Source organism: Lacerta agilis, chromosome 3, assembly GCF_009819535.1.
Source record: "Lacerta agilis isolate rLacAgi1 chromosome 3, rLacAgi1.pri, whole genome shotgun sequence".
Lineage (NCBI taxonomy): Eukaryota > Metazoa > Chordata > Lepidosauria > Squamata > Lacertidae > Lacerta > Lacerta agilis.
Genome location: NC_046314.1, coordinates 68260339 through 68287440, shown reverse-complemented (window position 1 = coordinate 68287440; position 27102 = coordinate 68260339). Strand labels below are relative to the sequence as shown.

General features: G+C 42.3%; 1 protein-coding gene across 11 annotated transcripts in view; it reads right to left on the bottom strand.

Annotated features, from left to right (window-relative positions):
• Positions 1–23888, bottom strand: part of QKI (QKI, KH domain containing RNA binding) — a 104623-nt gene extending 80735 nt beyond the window's left edge. For 4 of the 11 annotated variants that reach the window (XR_004426252.1, XR_004426253.1, XM_033144131.1 and 1 more), the window contains exon 1: positions 23459–23883. Coding sequence is in view for 8 of the 11 variants with exons in the window: in XM_033144131.1 (XP_033000022.1) it covers positions 23459–23600 (142 nt within the window). In the remaining 3 variants the exon portion in view is untranslated. Of the gene's footprint in view, positions 1–20414; positions 20530–23458 lie in introns of those variants that run through there. The other 7 variants (XM_033144130.1, XM_033144132.1, XM_033144128.1 and 4 more) reach the window with 5 other exon arrangements.
• Positions 23889–27102: the final 3214 nt, after the last annotated feature.

Sequence of the window (27102 nt, the reverse complement as noted above, 5' to 3'; positions counted from 1 at the left end):
TGGAAATATGGGAGAGGAAAATACTCAATGCAGCCTTATTCCTGCACCAGTCTGTGCACTGCTTCTAAGGAAAACAGTGAAAAGAGATTTTCTCTCTTCACTCACCAAGTTTCTTCTAGATAGTGCTCAGTGAGTAGCTTCTCACCTCTAGGTAGGCTTGGCAGATACTGATTTAGATTAATTCCAATCTAGTTGCACAACCAACATTGGAATTAAACCAAACTTGGTTGCCCTGGTGAATGACTTCTGCCTTATTGGTTCTCTTACACCACTCAACAGCTTTTGATACCATTAACCATGGTATCCTTCTATATAGTTTATATGGATGGACATTAGGAGGCACTTGTCTCCAGCCCTTCCTAAAAAAAAACTGGTGACAGAAAGTGGCCCTGAGAGATTAATGTGACACTCTGGAGTTTCCCAAGGTTCCATCTTGTTCCCCACACTATTTAATGTCTACATAAACCATTGAGGAAATAATCTTGTGGTTTTGTCTGCAGTGATATCAATATGTGGATGTAATCCAACTCTCTCATTTGTATCTACTAATCCCATGGAGACTTACAACACTTTAACTTGTGTTGGAAGCACCTTTGGGCTGCATAAGAGTGAACAAGCTAGATATTAATCCATACAAGATCAAGGATAAACAATCTATGCTTGCTGGATGTTTGCAACCATGTCAGACGGGATTGCACTCTTCTGAAGGCATAATAAGCAGTTCAGAAGCTCTCCTGCATTGGGCATAAACTGAATAAGTGCAGGTGGTGACCAGGAGTGCTTTGGTACTATTATTAGGCTGGTATGCCAACCACAACCCTATCTGAAATTAACAAACCTCAATTTAGCTAGTCATGCTAGACTACTTCCTGTAATGTGCTTTACGTGGTGCTGCATTTAAAGAGGGGTCAAAAACCTCAACTGATGCAAAATGTGGCCACCAAGGTACTGTGGGGGCCAGAACATGTTTCAGTTACTCCAGTTACCAGTGCACTTTCAGACCTATAATTCAAAATACTGGTATTGCTTTTTAAAGCCCTAAACTTTATGGACTGGTTACCTGAAGGACTGTTTTCATCCAATCAAACACTGATGGCCTTAAAAATATATACATGTTTTTTTAAAAAAATCAATGTTAGAAACTGGAGTATGAATGCTAGGAGCCATGTAGCTCCTGGGATCTAGGTTGTGGGCACCAAACCAAAATGTCTAGGTGCCTTCTTTCTGCCCTGTTACCAGACCAGGCAGCCCTGCAGCAAAAAATTAAAATGCTGCCAGGTGAAATCAGGGGGTCTGCAGGGTAGTGCGGCAGCAACCTCGCCAAACACCTGATTCACCTGGCAGCACGTCTTTTGCTGCTGCACTGCTGGGCAAATCAGGTGTTTGGGCGGAGGTAGACGTGTGTCTTTTACTGCCATTGTGCCCAGCAGACAAGCTGACTGCAGCCAGGCAGGTGGAGATGCTAGGAGCCAACAGTGGCTCCTGGACATCTTCAGCCAGTTGCAAATCCCCATTCTACCATGTTGCTCATTGGGAACCTGGTGCTGTGCAATTTTTTGGACTAACACACCACACAGAATTATTGTTATGATCAAGTCAGCAGACAGAGAGCTTGTACACAATTCTGAGCCAAATAAAGGATGGGTACAAGTGTAATCTATAAAAAATACACAATGATCTGTGAATGATCCAAAGATAATCAGCAAATTTGTGCACCTGAAACATCCAATACTAGTTTCTGAAACCTTGCTTGGAAAAATCCTAAGCTACCCTAAAAATTCTTCAATATACTGTTTTATCCTTTTCAACTTTTATCAGCATTGCAACTGTAAACTGAGAAAATAATGGGAACACAAGGAACAGGCCTTCACTTGTAATATACGGTTTCATTCATGATTATTTTGAGGCCTAAATATTTCAAAAGCTTTATAAATAGATCAGTTTGTCAAATGCCTAACACGCAAGGCAACAAGGTCATCTTTTAACAAACTCTCTCTAGTTCTTAAATAAAGGAAAAATGAACCATCATCCATCTAAACTAAGCAGGCCCAGCAAATACCCTGCAATTCCTACCCTCTACTCAATGTCGAAATGGGTGGATAAATTTAAAGCCTGCTCTCCCAGGAGTTGCTTTATAGGCAATTTTCTCCAAGTATCAAGGACTGCAATTTCCATTCGACTGCCAGTTTGCGATTAAATTCATCATCTTTATTATAAAAATGTGCTGCACTCTATGGCCTACTGAGCAAGAATAGTAGGAAAGGTATTTTTCACTTCTAAAAGCAGCATCATTCTAAAATATCCACCACATCCATTCCGACATTCTCTTCTTCAATTTGATGGTAACACCTATCATTCACAAAAAGATGCATATTTGAAACTTTCATGTATGTAACATCTTTCCATGCAGATCTAAAAACAATTTATTCTCAAAATCGCCATAATGAATATATTCATTATCTTAAGCACCTTTTAAAAAATGTTATCTATCTGAACAAATATGCTCTTGAACCATCACTCCCATACACATTGCTCTCCAGTTTGATTTTTGAAGAACAAGTTCTTTCGAAGGGCTACAGGTATATTTCAAAATACGGAATATTATTTACATGTATGTTTGGGGAAAGCTTATTACAAGGCACATTTATCACTGAATACTAAAGCAGTTTGCAGGATTTCTCAAAAATTTTGTTGTTAAATAAAGCATTAACAAGTACTTTAAAGTGATATTTGCAATTCTAACACACTACCATATAATTTTTGATAAGGAATGTCCACATATTTTAGCACAATCCCAGAACTATGTTTAAAAGTTCTTGATCAAATTTATTTAAGGGTTATTAAACACACAGAATGGAACCCATTTCAAAGGGGGACAAAGAGCCCTTTAACACTAGGCTCAACTAACCGAGCACTAGGCTCTAATTTGAACACTAGGATCAAATCAGAAAGGTACTCAAGCCACCTAATCAGCTTTTAAATTCAAATTATGAAGTAAGAAAACTATACAATTATCAGGTCCCAAAGCTATTCCTTTTACCCCTTTAGGCCTCTTCCAAAAAATCTGTGGGTAGAAAGTATGTCTCGAGCAACACATCACATTCTCTCTGTTAACGTTCAAAGGTCTGGCATCACATGACAAGTTGGAAATGTAATGTGAGTGCTGCTTTGAGCTTAGTTTTCTAGTGCATATTTGCAAATATAGCAATCAAAGGAGCTCTGCAGAACCCTATGATATCACAAGACAGAAGTACCATCAGTGAGGTTACCAGATATCTACAGCCACTTGCCATGACAACTATGAATTTCATTTTGGCTATTAAAACAGGGATGCTGTCATGAGTAAGTATCAGCTGCACTTTGCCACTTTGAGGGGCGAGAGAAATGCCAATATTTTTCTTGTCAGGGTAAACTATGCTTGCCAGATCTGCCTGTCATTGTCAATCCTGCCACACTGCTGAAATCCTCTACAATAGATTAAAAATAGTGCTGCCTTGTTCTGATTATACTCTTTTTATTTCTCACTTCCATGCATACCCTTTCCTCAAGCTCTAACCTGCTTCTCCATTTCAAGACCCTTTCCCAAGCCTCTTCCCAAACCTGTCATGTCTGCAGAAGATTAAACTTCCACTGCAAATAAAGAGTTGACCTCTCTTCTGCCCCATCTCTCTCCTCTGAAAAAAAAAAAAATTACACCAACTTAGCCCTAAAATATTTTATCCTCTCCACTTTAAAAACAAACTACCTTGTAACAGAGTTGCTGCAAGTAAGGCAGGTTGGCAGAAAGATCTGGACTAGACTTCTTGGGAAAGGAGAGTTGGGTTTATTGGTCTCATTTTCTTCAAAAAAAAAAAAAAGTAGTGCACGACTTGAGACTGGGGGAGCATGCCATCAGTGCTGTTAGCAATTCTCTGATTCTACTGAAAGATGGGACAGGCTGTGCTTATGTGGGCAAGTGGGCTATCAAAAACATTTGAGACTACAATAGTTTGTAGATACCTACAGGCTGCATTCAGTATTCATTAACAAGCTGTAACTTAAGTTATATTAAAAAGTACGTTGCAAGTATGCAAATACAACAATTTAATTTGGTATTCCCCACCTGTAAGGAAGCATGTTCAAAATCTCAGAAACTCAATTAAAATGGTAAGCAAACTCCTACATGTCCAGATGAGGAAAAGAAAGCTCAACCATCAAGCACTGAAAGTCAAACGTATTTTGCCTTTTGCTTGCAGTGAAATGCAGGGCAGCCACTCCAATTAAAATGAATCATAAAGGGACCAACTTACTGGACATTTGTTTAAGAATAATGTTCAGCATGTTAAGTTCGCATTCCTTTTAGTATTTAGGCATTCAAATGTTACAGTGGTACCTCGCTAGACGAATGCCTCGCTAGACTAAAAACTTGCTAGACGAAAGGCATTCGCTAGCAAAAGGGTGCTTCGCAAGACGAAGTTTCCTATGGCCGCGACTCGCAAAACGAAAACGTTTTGCGGTTCATTTTCATAAAGCCGTGCTTCCTCCGACCGTGCTTCCCAATATGAAATTTCCGCTATACAATAGCACTCGCGGAACGAATTAATTTCGTCTTGCGAGGCACCACTGTATATACAACACTGAACTTGATTAGACTATAGCTGTTCAGTCACTCTACCATACCTTATTCAGTGAAAGCCAAAAGAAACAATAAATTGCTTTCATCCTGAGAAGACCAGCAGTAAAGTTTGTGTGTGCGCTTGCACTTGGGTATTTTGAAGGAGCTTTGGGGGAAAAAGCCTGCCCAGGGTATCTGAAAACTACAACCTGGTGGGCAACAAGGTGTTGAAGTAGGCAGCAGTGGGTCAGATACAGGAATTTTTGGAGGAAACCAATTATCTCTGGACTCATTCCAATATTGGTTCACGTCTGGCTTTGGCCAGAAATCAGCATCGTTCACACTTATGGATGTCCATGGGGGGGTGGGGAGGTGAAACAATGAATTTTTGATGTTACTGGCTCCCCCTGACCACTTATAAGAGTTGGGGATAGAAAAAACTGTTCTACAATGATTCTGGCTCCTACTTGCATGAATGGTCTCAGAGAAAGTATTAGGGAAATATGTTCCAGTTACAGGTAGGTAGCCGTGTTGGTCTGCCATAGTAAAAAAATAAAAATAAAAAATCCTTCCAGTAGCACCTTGTTGTTGTTGTTCAGTCGTTCAGTCGTGTCCGACTCTTCGTGACCCCAAGGACCAGAGCACGCCAGGCACCCCATCCTTCACTGCCTCTCGCAGTTTTGGCCAAACTCATGTTAGTAGCTTCTGGCCACTGCTGAGTTTTCCAAACTTGCTGGCATATTGAGTGTAGCACCTGGAGGAGGAACTGGTTACTTCCAGGTTCGGCGCTTCACACATGCACAGAAGCATCGAATCACGCCGACTTCCGGCGGCGACGCCATCGCCGGGTGGTCGAAGGCTGCTTCGGGTCTGAAGCGCCTTGTCCATCCCGGGGGTTAGGAGCCGCGCTACCGCAGCGCGCGGCTCCGGTTGGGGTGCGGGAAGAGCAACAAGGTGTTGAAGTAGGCAGCAGTGGGTCAGATACAGGAATTTTTGGAGGAAACCAATTATCTCTGGACTCATTCCAATATTGGTTCACGTCTGGCTTTGGCCAGAAATCAGCATCGTTCACACTTATGGATGTCCATGGGGGGGTGGGGAGGTGAAACAATGAATTTTTGATGTTACTGGCTCCCCCTGACCACTTATAAGAGTTGGGGATAGAAAAAACTGTTCTACAATGATTCTGGCTCCTACTTGCATGAATGGTCTCAGAGAAAGTATTAGGGAAATATGTTCCAGTTACAGGTAGGTAGCCGTGTTGGTCTGCCATAGTAAAAAAATAAAAATAAAAAATCCTTCCAGTAGCACCTTGTTGTTGTTGTTCAGTCGTTCAGTCGTGTCCGACTCTTCGTGACCCCAAGGACCAGAGCACGCCAGGCACCCCATCCTTCACTGCCTCTCGCAGTTTTGGCCAAACTCATGTTAGTAGCTTCGAGAACACTGTCCAACCATCTCATCCTCTGTCGTCCCCTTCTCCTTATGCCCTCCATCTTTCCCAACATCAGGGTCTTTTCCAGGGAGTCTTCTCTTCTCATGAGGTGGCCAAAGTACTGGAGCCTCAACATCAGGATCTGTCCTTCTAGTGAACACTCAGGGCTGATTTCTTTAAGAATGGATAGGTTTGATCTTCTTGCAGTCCATGGGACTCTCAAGTCTCCTCCAGCACCATAATTCAAAAGCATCAATTCTTCGACGATCAGCCTTCTTTATGGTCCAGCTCTCACTTCCGTACATTACTACTGGGAAAACCATCGCTTTAACTATACGGACCTTTGTCGGAAAGGTGATGTCTTTGCTTGTTAAGATGTTGTCTACGTTTGTCATTGCTTTTCTCCCAAGAAGCAGGCGTCTTTTAATTTCATGAGTTCTAATTTCAGACCCTATTTTGTGCTGTCCTTTTTCACCCTCATTAAAAGGTTCTTTAATTCCTCCTCACTTTCTGCCATCAAGGTTGTATCATCAGCATATCTGAGGTTGTTGATATTTTTTTCGGCAATCTTAATTCCGGTTTGGGATTCATCCAGCCCAGCCTTTCGCATGATGAATTCTGTATATAAGTTAAATAAGCAGGGAGACAATATACAGCCTTGTCGTACTCCTTTCCCAATTTTGAACCAATCAATTATTCCATCCATATCCAGTTCTAACTGAAACAAAATAGAAAAATCTTTCCAGTAGCACCTTAAGAGACCAACTGAGTTTGTTCTTGGTATGAGCTTTCGTGTGAAGAAAGTGTGCATGCACACGAAAGCTCATACCAAGAACAAACTCTGTTGGTCTCTAAGGTGCTACTGGAAAGAATTTTCTATTTTGTTTCGACTATGGCAGACCAACACGGCTACCCACCTGTAACCAGTTCTAACTGTAGCTTCTTGTCCCACATAGAGATTTCTCAGGAGACGGATGAGGTGATCAGGCACTCCCATTTCTTTAAGAACTTGCAATGTTTGCTGTGGTCGGCACAGTCAAATGCTTTTGCGTAGTCAATGAAGCAGAAGTAAATGTTTTTCTGGAACTCTCTAACTTTCTCCATAATCCAGCGCATGTTTGCAATTTGGTCTCTGGTTCCTCTGCCCCTTCGAAATCCAGTTTGCACTTCTGGGAGTTCTAGGTCCACATACTGCTTAAGCCTGCCTTGTAGAATTTTAAGCATAACCTTGCTAGCGTGTGAAATGAGTGCAATTGTGCGGTAGTTGGAGCATTCTTTGGGATTGGGATGTAGACTGATCTTCTCCAATCCTCTGGCCACTGCTGAGTTTTCCAAACTTGCTGGCATATTGAGTGTAGCACCTGGAGGAGGAACTGGTTACTTCCAGGTTCGGCGCTTCACACATGCACAGAAGCATCGAATCACGCCACCCATATGCGCAGATTCGCCACTTCAGGTTGCGCTCCTTTCATGTTGCGAATGGGCCTCCAGAACAGATCCCGTTCGCAACCAGAGGTACCACTGTAGTAATTACTTCTAAGGACATTTAAAGGCATTTAATGAATTATCCAGGGTAGAACTAGGCATAAAATCTATCAGAAGGTATCTGCTCCTTTTCATAAAGAAATTTAAGTGTACTAATTTGACAAGCTCATCTCACATGCCTCAAAAAGCATTTTAAAAAACTGTCAAGCTTATTACATTATTATTTAGGAATCAGCTTTTTAAAGAAAGCATTATTCCAAATATATTCAACTGAATGGCTTTACTATAATAAATGTCACTAAATACCACAACACATGCATCTGCCTAGTGAAAAGGTACATAAAATGTGCTCTGTCCCTCCTTTCACAGAATTTTCTTTATCTGGGGCAATTCCACTTTAGCTGCATTAAAAAGCCAGGTGAGACTATAGAGGCACCTCCATCAGCATAGCTGGGACCAAGTGCAATTTAGTTCCTCCCCCTGCCCTCAGTAGCCTCTCTTGCACTGGCCATTCTACTTGGTTATTATGTAAAAGTAGGATATCAATGTACTTCTTTTTCTTATGCCATGTTTTCCTTTTGTATCAAGTCTACCTGATAGTGGATGTTCAGTATTATGATTGCTCACTATCTACTGCAAATAAGTTTTATTAGTCTAAATAGCCCTACTGTAAAACCATTAAAGCAACCTAGTAAAATGTGTTTTACAACCAGCTCATACTGTCAAATAAAACAAATTAAACATGGAACTCAAACACATTTATTTCAAGTTTTAGCACAACCCAGCTACACAATAAATATTGCTATCATTCTTCACTGAGAGATTTCACACCAGGCCAGCCTTCCAGATAAATCTTAAAGCTAACTGTATTTCCTTCCCTTCCCCCTTCATTCATCCTTCCATCCTTTACTTCTGTCTCCCTCCTGGCCTCTGAAAATACCCCACTCTTTCCATACCCTTCCCATTCAGATTTCTTTTAAGTTCCGTAATATTTAACAATGGCTGCAGTACTTTTAACTCCAAGAAAGAGCTAGGGACAGAAAAGAGATATACACAGCAGCATCTGGAAACACTCAATCTGTAGACCATCATAAGACAGGATGAACATACATAAGAATAGCCCTGCTGGATCAGGCCAAGGCCCTATCAAGTCCATCATCCTGTTTTACAACAGCCAACCAGATGCCTATGTGAAGCCCACAAAGAATATATGAGCACATTGGAGATATATAACGACAGATTCCTTCCTCAATATTTTCTGCTTTAACTATATCCTGCATTTGGGTAAATTCTCTTGCTCAAAACAAGCTATATGGATACATATACACACACAAAAAAATCATACAGCATCCTTTTAATTTTCTCCCATAAGCTTACCTAGATGTGAATTACTTTTGGTCAACTTTAATATCTGAAGTGTTCTTATGCTTTCTAAAATCATGCCTTTTCTTCTAAGAACCAAATGAAACTGAAGCTTATTTGTCCTCTGCAGAAGCTTATGCCAATGGATCCAATAGGGTCACTCAGCAGAACAGGGAGAGAAGCAGGTTTTGGCAATACTCCCATCTCCAAGCAGCTCCTTATACCCCATATCTACTCTGGAGATTAGAAGACTCACCTTAATAGATTTAAGGAGCACGTAAAGCTGGAAGGGGGAGGGGAAGCACCTGACGGAAGCCTTACTGTCAACAAGGTTAAACACACTGGGTTGTATCCAATTGTGTCATTCAGCTATTTATAATACTGATGAAATCATTTTGAAACCATTGCAATTCTAGTACTCTGTATTTTAAATGAGACTTATTTTAAACTTTTATAGTTTATGGAAAGCTGTAATATTTTCACTCAAATGGTGGTAGCTTCTGTGTATTAAATCACTAAGAAGAAACTCCCTCCTCTTTCATGCTATAACAAGGAATGTTCTTTAAGAATTTAAAAGATGTAAACATATGTTAACTATATTTTTTACAAGGAAAGAATTAGTTTACTGTCCTGTAAATTATACTGGGGACAACGACTTCAGAAATAACTGCAGGTTTTAGAAAGAGGAAGGGCAGAGAGTTGGTTTCATTTACTAATATACTTGGAGGGGTGGGAAGCAGATCTTCAAAATTTTGAGTTGCAGATATTAAAAGTATCTGAAGTTGAATAACCAAAGTAGCAGAGTTGGCTTTCTGTTGGCGAAAGAGTACATGATATCATTATGTGGTTAGATGATGCACTAACAAAGCCCTGGATACTAACTATACACAACCTGATGATACTTACATTGTTAAATACATTAGATAATATAGACCCCATAACATTCTGAAAAGCTTCGCATAGTTGACCTCCTTTATAATGTTTTGTTTTGAAATATTCAAGGTAGTATTTTAGTTTCCTGTTAATTATGTTGTTTTGAATGTATACTTTTCTTCCGTAATGTTTTATTCTGGATTGTTTTATTTGATGTTTCAATAAATTTTAAACTGCTTTGAGATTTTTTCTTAAAAATATAAAGAGGTATAGAAATGAAATTAATCATAATAAACCACTGGTATCCTACAGCGATGAGAGAACAATGTGATTTGCTACCTCCTTCAACAGCCTCCCTAACAAACTGTGCTAACACATGAAGATACAACTTTGCTTTAATGCCTATAAGTTTACAATATTTTAAAAGCCCTTCCAAGATTCAAAGACAATGTAAAAATGTGTATTAGTAATAAAATCCAAAATTTGGCAACATACAAAGACTCTGTTAACACTTCCCTAGGCCCCAAAAGTTTGGGGGGTATGAGTAAAGTTATCTGTTTAAAAGGGGAATAGACAAGATAAATCTGTTATATTTCTATTAGTTAAAAATCCGCTTTTGTTCCAACTTTGATTCTAAGACTGCAATTCTATTACATATTTACTTGGCAGTAAGCTTGACTGAACCCAATAGCACTTGCTTCTGAGTAAACAAGCTTATGTTCAACTTACAGAACACACTGGGCAATTGCTTAACAAACTCTTCAACAAGCTGAAATGAAACATTTAGCTTTAATTAGCAATACAAACTATATTATAAAGGAGTGTTTATCATTTAAACTGATAGTGAAAGTAAGAACCCTAAAGAAAAGACGCTTCCAGCTTCTGCGTAATTGTTTCTCTCACTCTCTTATTTCTATTACAGGTGTGGGGCCTCCCTAGAGCGGGTGGCACTGTGGTCTAAACCACAGGTCCTAGGGCTTGCTGATCAGAATGTCGGCGGTTCGAATCCCCATGATGGGTGAGCTCCCGTTGTTCAGTCCCTACTCCTGCCAACCTAGCAGTTCGAAAGCACGTCAATGTGCAAGTAGATAAATAGGAACCGCTCCGGTGGGAAGGTAAACGGTGTTTCCGTGCACTGCTCTAGTTCGCCAGAAGCGGCTTAGTAATGCTGGCCACATGACCCGGAAGCTGTACGCCGGCTTCCTCGGCCTATAAGAGCGAGATGAGCACCGCAACCCCAGAGTCGTCCACGACTGGACCTAACAGTCAGGGGTCCCTTTACCTAAATAATGCAGCAGCTGGGTTGTTGACTGGGGCATCCTGTGGACACCATATGATAAGTTAAAGGTACAAGATGCCTGGACAGTTAAGTCCAGTCAAAGGTGACTATGGGGTGCGGTGCTCATATTTGCAGATATGTTGCAGATCTGTTATTCTTGAATGGTTTTGTTTTGTGCAAATGATTTTATTGCTTTTTGAAATTGTATTGTGTGTTTCTTACTTCTATTTCGTACACCACTTCAATGGTATCTGGCAATGAAGTGGTGTAAAAATCTGTTAAATAAATAATTTAAAATACTGACTTCTAATCCTTTGTAGTAAAACTACGGTAAGTAGAATTGAGTGACTTTAAAAGGTAGCAAACTTACTGAGGATCCTGTTCCACCCTCCATTCTTACTGTCTTCTTTTTATGCTGGAATCCTTTCCTTCAACTAATTAGCAGAGGTAACTAAACAAGCATTATTCTATGACTTGCTTTGTTGCCTTCCAGCTCCAATTGAAAAGGTATCACACTATTACAACAGTAAAACCTTAAGGACCCTGTTATCACTGCATTCACTAGCCAGAGCAGAAAAAGTCTGTCACTATAATTACCCCGGGCAGCAGATTTGACAATGCCTAGATCAGGGGTAGGCAACCTAAGGCCCGTGGGCCATATGCGGCCCAATCGCCTTCTCAGTCCAGCCCACGGATGGCCCGGGAATTAGCGTGTTTTTACATGAGTAGAATGTGTCCTTTTATTTAAAATGCACCTCTGGGTTATTTGTGGGACCTGCTTGGTGTTTTTACATGAGTAGAATGTGTGCTTTTTAAAAAAATGCATCTCTGGGTTTTTTGTGGGGCATAGGAATTCGTTCATGGTCTGAGGGACGGTGGACCGGCCCACGGCTGAAAAAGGTTGCTGACCCCTGGCCTAGATACAGTTGTTGTTGTTCAGTCGTTCCGTCGTGTCCGACTCTTCATGACCCCATGGACCAGAGCACGCCAGGCACCACTATCCTCCACTGCCTCCCGCAGTTTGGCCAAACTCATGCCAGTCGCTTCAAGAACACTGTCCAACCAATCTCATCCTCTGGCTATCTAACATATAACCATATACAGTACTGGCTATCTAACATATAACCAAGGACCTATCGTTATCCATCAAAACCAACATTGGTCTGTAGCAACTTTCTACGACAGTGGTCAGATGGATAAGCATTTAAAGGGAGGCCTCCTGCAGATTGGCAACTGCAACTTTTCAACTGCCAACAGTTTAACTGTTATATCTAAAATCTTTGCCATGTTAACACATGTCTTGTGTTAGCAATCCATGAGTTACAGCCAGTAAATGAACTGACCACCTGCCCATATTGCTCTGCACCCATAATTAGCTCTAAAGACTGGATCTCAAGGTTCTAATAGTAAAAAAGAAATAGACCCCACAAACCTCAATCTGCACTCCCCTGTACTGAAGCAACAACTTCCTAACATCTTGCTTCTCATTACCAACTACACATCTAGGTACCCTAAAGTTTCAAATTATACATTCAAGGTCCCTCCATACATGCCCCTTGCTTGCCCTCCAAAATCCTCTCACAAACAAATGCCTTACCATCCTTTTTATTAATTATGCTTTTCCACTGAACCATGATCACTCATCCACATATTTTCCTTAACAAACTGTCAATTCCACATCCCCCTATAGCTACAGAGCTATCAAGTGGAATGGAAGAGATGCTTATGTTGTGACATGCAACAGTTACTGGTAGGTCAGCCTTCTAGGCTCTAAAAATGACCATGCTCTATGGAATGCTTTAGTAATGTAGTGAAACTGTGGAGACCTAAAGAAGAGGACTGCGTAAGCCCCTGAATCTTACATTCAACATTAAACAAATCCTGACTGCACTAAATGCTTTGTTTATTTAACACTGACACCCTAAAGACTCTATCACAACTTATTGCATATTTTGGATATAGGCTTTTGATGTATTTTGGAAAAGTTGCACCAAACATCTATTTCACACAGCTTAATAAAATGATACACTAGAGAACTCTCACCCAATACTGGAACGAGCAAGGTCAGCTCCATCTGCCCCTTTCACGTTGAAAGCAACAGGTACCAGAACAGAACAAACTGCTGCAGTTTTCAGTGACTCCTGTAAAGCCCTCAATTACAAGGGGGAGAAAACAGTAGCAGCCACAGCTGTTCTCACAACAGTCCCCTTATTACTCAACCCTTTGTGTTGGTTCAGCATAACTGAAGTAACACACCTCTCCGTAACCTTGAAACCAAACTTGAAACCTGCAAGAGCAAGAGGGTCACCCTAAACTTGCCTGGGCTTTTGACACAGTCAGAGTACTGTACTGAGTACAGTACAGCTGAGTACAGTACAGCTGAGTGTGACGTCAAAAGTAATATGCAACACTTCCCCTGGATGAGGGAATGTTTCAGTGGCAAGCCCCAATTTTAGCTCATTACCAAGACTTGTATAATCAAACTGAAATACTCCAAAAGGATTACTCCAAACTTGGATGTCATTCACAACTATAGTATAGCCTTTAGCATCCAGGGAGAACTAGGCAATAATCTTCATTTATTAAGTTAGCAGCACCATCCTGTGTGCATGTTTTGCCTAAATGTTTCACTGAGTTCAGTGGCTTTTATAGAATAAACAAAGCATCTAGGTAGTGAACATAACACTTACATAGAAATATTTTACCAACAATGGGACAGTGATACACAATAACCAGTTGTTGTATTCATCAGAATAGGCTGTGTAAATAGAAGATTCTTAAAGTACCAATGGGGCTTGCTTAATAAGAAGGAGTTCCGCATCCTAGACACAGACACCTCTATCATATAGAAACAAGATGAACATCATGTGCTATCCTTAAAAGTCTATTTCTGGCTAAACCCAATGATAAGGCAAGAATACGGGACAATGCAGTCCCTCAAGTAAACTGGTTCCAACCTGTTCACAACTTTATATAATATGATAGACCTTTAAGCCATCATATTTTAAGTACAGTGGACACTCGGGTTGTGAATGCGATCCGTGCAGGAGGCGCTTTCGCAACCCGCAGCGCCGCGTCTGCACACACGCAGGTGGTGATTTGTTGCTTCTGCGCCGAAACCCGGAAGAAACCCGTTCTGGTACTTCCGGGTTCGCCGCGTTCGTATCCCGCAGCAAGCTCAACCCGAGGTATGACAGTACTTCTACTGCTTGACATCAGAGTTAATAAGCAAAGAGTGCATACCAGAACAAAATAAACCTATCTATATTACACAATGGACACAGGTGGCACTGTGGGTTAAACCACAGAGCCTAGAGCTTGCCGATCAGAAGGTCGGCGGTTCGAATCCCCGCAACGGGGTGAGCTCCTGTTGCTTGGTCCCTGCTCCTGCCTATCTAGCAGTTCGAAAGCACAAAGTTTCGAAAACACAAAGGCGGAAAGGTAAACGGTGTTTCCGTGCACTGCTCTGGTTCTCCAGAAGCGGCTTTGTCATGCTGGCCACATGACCCAGAAGCTGTACGCCAGCTCCCTCAGCCAATAAAGTGAGATGAGCACCACAACCCGAGTCGTCCGTGACTGGACCTAATAGTCAGGGATCTCCCTTTACCTCTACCTATATTACATAATAGGAACCTCCAAACTGACTCAAACCACTTCTGGGGTAACAGAAGGCTCACTGAGAAGATTAGTTCATACTGTGGCACAATAACTATTATCTATAGTGAATATCATTATCGCCATGACAGAAAAAGTAGGCGACATCACAAAAAGAAGTGCCTAAAATCAAGAGAGCAAATTAATAGTACCTTACCTATTAACACTGAACTGGCTGACAATACTACCGCATTTTTTTTACCAATTGCCACAAAATAGGTTGTGAACACACACACAAGGTGGATTGCAGTTATTTGAAAACACTGTCTGGACTGAACTAGGTATGGAAATTAAAGAAAAAAGGGTTAGTGTGGAACCTTAATGTTAAACATAGAAGTGCACTCTTAATCAAAGTCAGCATGCACAATCTTTTTTCCCTCTCTCCGGACCCTGAAACAGTGCCCCTGACTCTGAATGCTGAAGTACTGAGGTAAGATTCTACTTGCAGCAGCTGACCTATAAGCAAATGCATCATTGCAGAGACATTCAGATTAACTTTCTCAACTCCAAAAGTTTCAAAGAATCGGCTGCATCTTTCAGATTCTACTTGAAGTGCTAAACCTGAAGTCCACAATTATGTGTCTGTTGTAACAACTATACATTATTACAAGTAACTGTTACATATTGCCATACCACTCACATCTAATCCTGCATTGTCTGTTATTTTTTATTTCCCATTTCTGCACTGAAAGCAACACAACTAAGAACTTAAATGGCTAGGCTGTTTGCTTCATTCCCAATACTGTACACTCAACTTTTGAAAAGTACCGGTAGTCTGCCATGTGCTGCATGGCAGACAGTCATTCAAAAAAACCAAAAAAGCCTATGTCGCCTTACAGTTTAGTAGTTCTTTCAATCCCAGTCAAAAGCCTGCAGTACCTGAAAGAGGCAGCTTGTTGTTATTGTTACCAACACTGTTTCTTCAGCTGTTCCTTCACTGTTAAAACTCCAATAACTTCCACCTCATGCATCAGAGTGACAATACACTTAGCCTATGAAAGCTCTTGAAAAAATGACTCTTTCACTCAACAACCAAACACTGAGACATCAAACCAAGAGATGAAATTCCACCAATTTCTAACATTTCATGTTTTAAGGCTTTTAAGCCTTCTACACAAGCTAGTAGCAGCTGTAATGACATCATATTTTTACACATATTCTACAAAGTAGAACTATATTTGATATTTCAACAGGACAAACAAAATTAATGCATGTGTTGGAAGCAGCAAACATAATAATTACTCAAAATTTTTGAAGGCCTTCATATACTGCAAATTTGGCATTTTGTTACCACTTGCACATATAGAACATTAAAATTAATGGACGATCTAGAACCACAGGCAAGTAAATTGAAACAGAAGTTTGCATGTTTCACCCTCAAAATTTGAATAGCTGGGTAAGGGAAGCTGAGATTCAAAGTATGCAGTATGATGTTTACAAATCTGACTATACCCTCTAAACTGCCACCCCCCAAAATAAGCAATATTTCATGCATTTCTTATTAATGGCAATGTCCTATAACCATTCTACACTATAAATAAAAAGCATTTTTGCATGTTTGATCGCACCTTTTATTTGCTTGCCTGTGTCAGTTTTTTCTTTTCATAACTTTATCAAAGCAAGGAGTTTTGAAATATCAGCTTCCTGCTTCAATGCAACTAATGTAGTGAATTAGATTCATCACCAATAGCCTCTCTTACCACAACACACAGAACTACTGTATTTCTTACTCTAGCAGTAAATTCAACATACAAATTGGACTTAATGAAGCTAGTTCAAAGCCATGTTTCAATTGAATTCTCAAAATTACAATCATATTCCACTGATTTGTATTACTGAAGTGTAAACAAATTTCAAAAAGGGCACCACATGTAAAGTCTCAATGAGAAGTTGTCAACCCAAATGGACTTTTTATTATTTCAGAAAAACAGCAAATGCATGAGTTTTAAAGAAGAAACATATTCCAATCACCATAAGGTGTCAGGATGACCAAGCAGGTCAGAATATAATGGGCCTGATTGAAGTATAGTACTTCATATACCAAATATCATATTTCATGCTTTCTTAATGATATAGCAGCTATGCTGGTCACAGAATGGTACCTATTATGCAAATATAAAATTTTCTTATTGGAAAGAAAAGCATAATAACGCATATTGACATGAAATTTGAAATACAATTCTGTATTTTAATATTTTCAATTACATATTTATAAACCACTTTTAAAAACAGAAAAGCTGAACAAAGCCACATAGTTAATTGCAAGTCTAACTTTCAAACACAACTCTTACATCCTATCGTTTGAATAATTAGAGCATTTAAAATACTAGCCACATTAAAAAATTTGCATTGGAATTCTAGCTGTCATTTAACTGTAACATGCATGTAGAAAATTTTTCATTAATGTAACCACACTTCTCTAGATAAAGAGTGTTTCTTCCATTTAACAATTCTATCAAATATTTCTTCTCAATTTAGGAAAAGCCTTAGCAAAGCATAAGCCATTTAGGGAAAGCATAACCACTCTGAGAATATTATTTAACAACAGGATAAGTACAAAAGTTTAAAAAAAACCATGTATCTCATAGAATGTTTGCATGCATCTGGCAAATTACTCTATACATGAAGCAGCCTGAATTTATAATGTATAACACTAATAACTAGAGGAGCATGTACCTGTGAAATCCCACACATTTCTTTAAACAGAATGTAACAAAGAGAAATATTGTAAATGCAGGAAAGATTCAGCAATGTAGAAGTCAGATCTAGATAAGTTTGAAAAATGTAATACAGTACATAGAACAAGCCAGATCTAGAGAAGTTTGAAAAACGTAAACAATTTTGTTGTATTTTGTTCCATTCCAAAATATATGAAAACATCTGTAATTATAAAACATTTTAAGTTTTTTAAAAGTTTTAATTACACATGTGCTAGCACTGGTTATTTTTGGAGCAGTAAAAATGGCTGCCTATAGCTTGTAGCCAAGCAAACTACAATAGGCCACTAACCTTTCTGGGCCAGGGGGCACCATATGGAATTCTGAGTAAGTGCTGTGGATACCAGTCACAAAATGGCTGCTATAGGGGCGTGGTATAGCACAAAATGGCTACCACGTTTAAAGAAAATGAGAGAGCCACAAAAAGTGTAGGCATGCACACCCTCCCATCAACAGAAATGGCACCTTCCTCATCCATTGCTGCACTGACAGAGCTCTTTGCACCTCTCCAATGTTCAGAACACAAACAGCATGGGTGTCCAGTCCTGGTTTTCAACTGAAACATAGAAATATTTAAGGATAGGTGTTCCAATACAGAACCCGCTGCCAGTAGAAACAGGATTAAAGCAGGAAGGCAAACAATCTCTCATGTGTTACAGATTTTTGATGGGCTATTTACCTAGACCTTTCACAGGAGCTATAAGAGGGAATGGCAGACACACTGGCACCCCTGAGCACAGTGTGTCATTATAAAACTGTAAAAATATCTGAAAGAGTTTGGAAGCTTGATTGCCTATCAGCTTCCTCCCCTCAAAACAAAGCTGGTACTCAATCTCACTTTCTTATAACAGAAAGTAAGTGACTAAAATGAGTTATGCCAAATGAAACACCAGAGTTTTGTAATGGTCTTGTGCCACTTTAATTAAGAATCCAGGTAACAGTATTTAACAAACTCATACATAATTCTTTTATTTTGTTTTTGTCTGGTTTTGCTCCTTAGTGGTTCAAAATCTGAACTCAGCCTACATAAGGTTGTATTCAACCAAGTCATCCCAAGTCTGTTTGAACAATTGAACTTCTCTCTACACACATACCCCAAGCACCCCCTCTGCTCCGAAAAGTTAGAAAAACTGCCAGAACAGATTTGTTGGGGCACACAGTGGAAGAAAAGTTCCACTCTACAAGCACATAACAGGGGGGGGGGAATTGGACACTATACACTTAAAGAGGCTTCATACCTCCCTTTCACTGTATTCTTTTTTAAACTTCTGTTGCAGACGGGATGTGAACTGGGAGATGTCAAGAGGAGAAGTATTTAAAGTTCTTTAGGGTTTCTTCAAGAACACTTGTTGACTGAACACCAGCTGCAGACCCAACCTTCTGCATGAGTAAGAGGAATCAGAAAGGCTGCCAAACAAACCAGGGGGAGGAAGGGCAGAGACTTTTGTAAAACACACGTGTGCCAAGTATACACACTATCACAGTTTGAGATGATCTGTCTGAGAAGGCTGCTACTCTTTATTTCCATGTTTGTCTCCACTGAACCTTTTCAATAATTTTTACAGAAGACATACGTGTTGCTATGCCAAGGGTAATTTGGGGGCTACTTCCAGACCACTGACCTTTTCAGAAAAAAATTCTCCTGAATGTCCAGTACTGACAGAGAATATACATGTTTCTGCATGAGAACAATGCCAAAAGTCCTCCCCTCCACTAGAAATATTGGTGGAAATACCCACAAAGGGTTCCAGAAGACACAAGGCCAGAGCTGTATATGCCTCACTGATCCCAAATGAACAAGAGCAAATACATGTTATGTTAGGTTAAGTCCGTGAATAGGAAAATTCCACTCATAATTTTAAATTCTGTTTTGCAGGATGGGGGGCTTTGTTATCCCTTGCCTTTATTTATATATTTGAATTGTACTCCTAATTTATTAAAGTTGTAATTTAATCTTCCAATTCAATTGAAGTTTCTACAGAAAATATTGCTTACAAAAATAAACATCGTACAGAACCAACGTTCCAAGAATATATGCAAGAGACTGAGCACATACTTCACTATCAATTTAGCAAAATCATTTATGGTTAAAATTGAAGCCAGTTAAAAACAGCATTTTCTCTAAAATAAGCTTACTAAAGCTTACTTGGTGGCAAGCTCCATTGAGGTCAATGGAAATTACTTCTTAGTAGACATGCTTAATGCATAGAATTTTGTTCACACACACACACACACACACAGAGAGAGAGAGAGAGAGAGAGAGAGAGAGAGAGTAGAGAGAGAGAGAGAGAGATAAATACACACACAATTGCTTTATAAATTGAATAGCTTTTATGTAGTGGGATGGATCCAGACTCAGCACAATCCTCTGTATATTTTCTCAGAAGCAAGCCCTAGTTTGCTGAGTGAAACTTACTCCCAGATAAATGTGTACAGGATTGCAGCCTATTAGTTCAACATGGACCTCACTGAATCAATGTGATCCATGTTAACCTCATAATGGCTTAAACATCCTGTTGTTTTCAGGTTAAACGAAGGCTGCAATCTTATACCGGCTTACCTAGAAGTAAGCCCCCTTAAATTGAATGGTGTTTATATTAGAGTAGACATGTATAGGACGCCATAATTACTGGGGATTCAATCTAATATTTTTAATTGGTTAAAAAAAACACACAACTCAAATGGCTAATTTTATACTGAATACTCAGAACCAAAAGCATACCAAGTTTGGCTCCAATTTCTGTTTGGAAACATATGTCCCCACTGTGGAAGGTTGTGCGGATACAGAATTGGCCTCCACAGTCACCTACGGACACACTTGTTAAGACCATATTCATGGAAGACAATCTTACTCAGCTACGAGTGATCGCCAAAGAAAGAAGATATATACATTATGTGGCAGTAGCATTAGTCATGATGCGAAGGTTAAACATCTTGCTTCTGTGACAGTGCTATTCTGTACTCATTTAAGTTTTGTTTTTTTTAATGAACATAGATGTCAATGAAACTTCATCCTACCTGGATATGGGCTTCTAGTAATAATCTCACAGAAATGAACTCTGAATATATCTTTGCCGATCTCCAGTTGAAGCGTGATATTTGGTTTGCTCAGCATCATCTTTATTAAATATTTAATCCCCGTGTATTCATAACACAAGGGGAGACAAACAAAAGGAATTCAACAAGTTGCTATTCACATAAAAATAGATACTTTCCCCTTTCTTTAAAAAAATGCATACATGACTAAAATTTGTGGCAATACTTTCGGCAAACAATTGCTGGAAACAAAAGGTTCTTCTAACCTAAGAAAAGCCCTTCCCTCCACTTCCTACAGGCTCCCATAAACCAATAGAAAAGCAGCTTTATATTTATTAAGTTAGTTTACATAACTTTGCTACTGTTCATAAATAAAACAAAAATCAATGGTTTTTAGAATCTACACTATTATTGAAGCTTTATCTCTGTGTACCATACACATGATTAAATGTAGAATATTTTGGACGGTATTGACATTTACCCATACAATCAACGGACCTTTAAAAATACAGACATCTGTAGTTTTTCACAAATACATATAGATTCCATTAGAATGCTCCAAGCCCTAATATTACTAGCTATCTTTTACACTCTTTGAGCTTGACATAACCGCCAAATACCAATAATAACAGAGGGTGGGAAACGAACTTTCTGCCCCCTGTTCTACAAAACTATCAAATTGCCAGAATGTTTTCTTAGTTTTTGTTAATGTGAATACTGTACAATTTAAGAAATCCAAAAGTAAAAAGGTTAACTGTTTCATGATTAGCAAGCTACTAAACAGCAATTTTAATTACTTCACAGATATTCATTTACTGCACAAACCTTTCTACAATATTTTGAGGGGGGGTTATACCACAATCATAAAAAGTAAAAGCACAGTATAAATGCTTGCTTTAAGCTCAACATCTCACATACTGTACTTCTTAAATCTTCTGTTTAAGTTTGCCAATTTTGGCAAAAATGTTTATAAAAAGCCTTAAAATCTTCAATCTTTTTTTTTCCAAAAAGAAAGAACTGGCGCCCCTTAGTGTTCAAATATTAAAACATTTAGATCATTCATTTAATTTGCATGGAACATTTTTTCAACATTCCAGAAAGTTTTTAGCATTTGCAGTTCTTCCACCCAGGAGCCAACACAAACAGGAAAAGGCAGAAAGAATTAAAGGGGCAGCTGAACTTTTACCTTGAGCTATCCAGAAATTGATGGGGAGGGGAAAGGGGGAGAAAAATAAGGGAGGGACAAGAAACCGCTTGATTGTTGAATTAGATAACTTTCATATCTTGTTTTGGACTTGCACAAAACAGGGGAGGGGAGATGCCAGTTCAAAGGCTTCCGAAGTTCCAAGGTTATACCACACTCAAAAGATTCAGTGACCTCACATATTCTTCTTGAAATATCCTTTTGACACCAGAGGTGTTCCACTCTTTTGTTCTTGTGACAAAGTCGCTGTGCCTCCCTTTTCCAGATCAAACTGATGATTCAGTAACTTTTTCAATCCATTGTTATAACTTTGTTCAGTTTAGTTACTTTAGAACCTATTGCTCAAATTCATTTCTTAATTTCATACTACGGAATCTTCCTGAAAAAAATGTTAACAATCTGAAGCTACTTCCTAAATAGCTTCCTTTCAATGTCTATCTCATTTATAGTAGTGTTATCCCAACAAGAGTAAGAAATAAAATTCCAGTTTGTAAATCGACATCCCACAACTATTTACATCAAACAAATGCTCAACGTTGTTTCCAATTCAAGTGTAGACAAACCCTTCAAAGGCCATTTAAAACTCTGCATAAACTTTTCTCAACTGGACAAATAAAATACCCAAAACCATGACTGAAACTAGATGTCAACATCTTTCACATCTAACTACTGAAGTTTTACGCTACCCCCATAAAATTCATAGAACGCCAAAACTCATGATTTCTTGGGACAGGGTTTTGATTTGGGGGGGAGGAATGAGGTTCAGATCCAAGTGACGTCAACACGTGATTAAAAATAAGACAAGAAGGCACTGTTTTGCAAAGCCTTTGGGTGTAATCCTCAAGCCATTTAAAAGCATACAATTAGGGTTTTTTATTAAAAAAAAAAAACTTTGAAGTGTGTTAAGAGTTACACCACAGATTACAGTAAAAATTTAGGTCTTAATTTCACAAAAGTGACTTTACAGAGTGGGAGTGGGGATTAGGGTGTATGGCCTGGAACGTGCGGTGGGTATTTAACAACGCCACCGGCGGTTTCGCGTTTTGTTCTTGACACTCTAGTCGCTTATTCTCCAGTGTAAACTCTTCCAAGGCAAAACATAGTAAAGTTTGGTCTGTTTACTCACAAACTTGAAGCACAAACTCCGTCTTTTTTGTGACGGAGAAACCACCCAACAGGGGATATAACTAAGCCCTCCAGTCTCAACAATACTTTTGCACCACCTCCCTCCCAGTCAAATCTCGACAACAAGAGCACCCCGTTCCTCATTTCTTCGGGCTGCAAACTCGTTCGTTCACAAGTACTTCTATGAATCATGCCACCCGGCCTACTTCGCCTTCGTACTTTTTGTCTACCGTAATCCTCAGAACTCTTTTCCCACCCTTCCCAAAATAAAACCACCTCCTGGGCTTTTTCGCTCCCCTCCCCCCCTTCTTTTCCCCCTCAATGTGGCGGCGACGTTTTCCCCTCGGTTAAAAACGCAACTACGCAGAAAAAATGAGGGAACGCACAAAGCCACACTTTATTCCCTCTCCGAGCGCCTCGTCCCCAAAGGCCGAAACTTCTGCGAAGGGACTTCCCGCTTCTCTCCCCTTTGTTTACGGGGGAAGGAAAGGCCGAAAGACGCCATTGAAAGGGAGGAGAGTCTACCCCCCCACACACGTTTCGGGACGGGAGAGGGAAGGGCAAAGGGGATCCGTGTAGAGGCCCAACCGGAGGGGCACGATAGACAAACGACCGTTTTCCCCTCACAGCCACGGCTAAAGAGAGTTGCTCTTGGTTTTTCGGGGAGGAGGGGTTGGGGAGGGGGGAATGCATTTACCTTCATCCAGCAGCCTCTCGAGGTGGTTGAATATCCCGCAGAAGTTGGGGAGGCTGCTCATGAGCTTCTTGTCGTTCATCAGCTGCATCAGGTAATCGGGGCTCGGCTTGGGCTTCTCCTTGGTTTCCATTTCCCCAACCATATTCCAAGCGCAGGGAGAGAGCGAGCGAGCGCCCGCACCAGCACTCGCCCAACCACCGCACTGGGCGCCCGCCAGGCGGGGAAAGAGACGGGGTGTGTGTTATGTGGGCTAGAAGCGCGAGGGGGGGGGAGGCCTTTCCCCCCCTAAAACCGGGGGGGGTGAGAAAGAGGAAAACGAGGGAGCGGGGAAAAGGGGGGTGCCGTCAACGAAGAAGCCACCAAAGCACACGCCGCTGGGTCCCGGGCGAGACAGAGAGAGGAGGAAAAAAATAAGAGGGGGAAACTCGGTGACCCCCCCCCCAACCCCTCCGCTTCCACCACCACCACGGAGGGCTGCGCCCTAGTCTTCCTCCGCCGCCGCCGTTTCTCCCTGTTTCCAGTCGCCGCTCCCACGGGAAGCCTTTCCCCAATGCGCCGTGCGCCCGCGGCCGGCGCAGTCTCCGGTGTTTCCCTCGCCGCCGCCCGCTTCGCCTCCTCTCACCCGCCGCCGCCGCACACGCAGACGTTGGCCGCGGTTCCTTCTCGGCGCGGCTGCCGCTGCTGCTGCTGCTGCTGCTGCTCCTGCTGCCCCCTGGTCTGTCTCCGCGGCGGGGAAGGGAGGGAGGGAGGCGGGCAGGCAGGCAAACGGGGGGCGGGCTTGGCTACTGTTTCGCGAGGAGTCCTCTCCGCCGCCGCCGCTGCTTGTAAGGCTGTTCCCGGCCACCGGTGGTGCTGCTTCTGCTGCTGCTGGTGGTGATGCCCTCGCCTCCCGCTCCGCCTGCCTGCCTCCCTCCCCTCCCGCTGTTGCCGTTTGCTTGTGGCTGGCGAGTCTCTGTCCTGCCGCCGCCGCCGCCGCGTTGCCTCCTCCTCCTCTTCTTCCTTCGTCTTTCTCCTCCTCAGTTCGCTCCGGAGTTCGCTTCAGTTCAGCGCTGGCGGCGGCAGTAGCAGGCAAGCAACGGCGGCGGCGGGAAGGGGAGGGCGCGGGGGAGGGGCGGCAGCAGCGAAGGAGGCAGGGGCGGGGCGGCCGTTAATCAGCAAGCGGCGGCGGCGGCGGCGGCGGCGGCAGCGGCAGCGCCACTTGGCGGACTCAGGCCGCCCCGCCCCTACTGAGAGACTTGGGGACTTGCCTGACGAAGAACAGAGCGGAACCCGGCGGGGATTGGGGGACAGAGGGGGGGGGGAAAGCTCCAACTACCGCGCGCCAAAAAGAACGCGGCGGCGCTGCGCACACGGATATGTACACACGCAACGCAATACTGTATATGTGTGACGGGCGCGCGCGCGCGCACAAGCAATCTCGTGCCGCCGCCTTAAGACTACTTTTACGTTCGACATGTATATGAGGGGAGGGGGGTATGGTGTTGTTGCTTTTGGCGCGCGTGCGCGTAACCATCGGTTCGCGCCTCCCCCCCCCCCAATAGAATTCCTACGAAAAATCGTCTGAGCGCACGAGATTAGAAACTCCTTAAAGAAACTCTTGTTACTTCACCGATCTTACGTTGGGGCGGGGCCCGGTCACGTGCCGGTGGCGGGGGGAAGTCCTGGTTGTGTCGCGGAACTAAGACGCATGCGCCTTGAGGAATACGGATACGCGCTCTCTCTCGCGCGCGCTTTCAATTGTGCCGCGGCCCTGCCCCTCTCCGTTTTTCCCCAAGCGTTGGAATGGAATGGGAGGGGCGAGGCTGAATGGAGCCCTGTGCGCTTGCGCAGAGCGAGAAACGAGAGTAATTTTGTTCTATCCCCTTCAAGCGGCATGGGGGGAAGAGCGGCTTCTCCGTGGGGGAAAGGAGCTCGAGGCACACGCGCCCTTTGGCGAACTCTCCTTTGCTCGGCTCGCGTTCACTCCCCACCGAGGTTGCGATATGTACTGTACACGTGTCGCCAGCTGGCTCGCCTGACGCGCGGAGCTGCGTCGTCCTTTTGCCACGGGAACGCAGCACCGCCGAGCCAGCTGCTCGTGGCAGCGCGATGCTCGGCAGTTGGCGCGCCTCGCGGCCACCTCCCGCAGGCTGCTCGCGGGCGCCCTCAAACCCCGTCCCGACCGTCTCACACGGGGACGGCTTTTGCTCCCGGGTCCTTCTGGCCTCTGCCTCGCTGGATCCCTCCCCTCAGGTGCACCTTTCCTTCCCCTCGGAGGCGCCGGGGGAGCGGCAGAGTGGCGCTGTTTTAACGGCCTCGCCGCGGCCACACGGGGCGAGCATCCTTGTGAATGAGGCGGAGGCAGGAACCTGCGTGTGGCTCGCCTGCTCCCCCCACCCAGACGGCCCCGGCTCCCTTCCCCAACCCCCACCCCTCCATGGGCGCTCCCAAGCCCAGCACGCACGGGCTTTCTCTTGGTGTCTCTGAAGTCTGGCGTGCCCGGCGGCAGCCGCACAAAAACACAAGCCGACCGCGGACCGTTGCATTTCCATCCAGGAACGCCCTCTCCCTCCAAGCGCAGATGCCGTGACCGTCCTCGCCTTCCTCCCAGCTCTTGCGTGTTCGACCAAGGATGCAACTTGGCATACGAAACGAAGCCCGTCACCTGCTGCTTCCCCCCCCCCCAGGTTTTCAGTGCTTAAACCTCTCCTAAACACCCCCCCTTCAGCCAAGGACGGGTGTTACCTGATCCTGCAACTGTCATTGTGGTCCGCAGAATTTGCAAGCCTTCAGACCGCCCTCCCTCCACCCACCCAAACGGGCTGCACGGATTCTCCCTTCTCTTCCCCCACCCGCTTCTCTTTCTCAAGGTTTCCAACGCGTACCGCAGCCGCATCGATGCCACAGTTCTCTCTCCTTTTAAATTTACCCTTATTTACATCATATTTACGTAAATGTGAATATAAGCAGTATTTCAGAGGGCAGACATTGTCTTTCTTTCGTTGTTCCAAAGTGGACGCTTTTTTTGCTGCTTCTTCAGCACGTGAAACAGATCATACCGAAGTAACCAGATTCCTTTTCTTTTTCAGTCGTCGTCACACCCACATACCTCTGTCTGATCATGTATTACTTTTTTCGGTGTTAACATTCATGTTGGTTCCCTCCTTATATAGTGTATGTTCTACCTCCTCCAAAAAAATGCCTTAAAAATAGAATCAATCCCATACACACTTTCATGGAAGTGTTTATTTACTTCTCTGAAGCATTCTGAGAAAATGTACACAGGATCAGACTGTGTCTAGGTGAGGCATATTTTCCTGAAAATAATACAAATGGACTTGCCAAGCAGTGTTCCCTATTTATTCAAAAGCATGTTGCACTTTGTTCAACAAGTCTTGCCCTACAGAAGTGTGCTCAGGTTTAGTGTTACTTAGAAATTCCTACTAAAATTGATGTGTAAAACACATTAAGGTAAATAGAAGAGAAGTTTGTTTATGCAGTTCTCCATATTTAAACAAAGGGATATTAATAATATTTATTACTTGGCAAAGCTATTTTAAAGAACTGCATTTATACAGTATTAACCTTATGAATGCATCCAATTATTTTGTGAATCAAAATATTATGGTACTTCCCCCCCCCCCAATAACTGATGTGAGTACTAG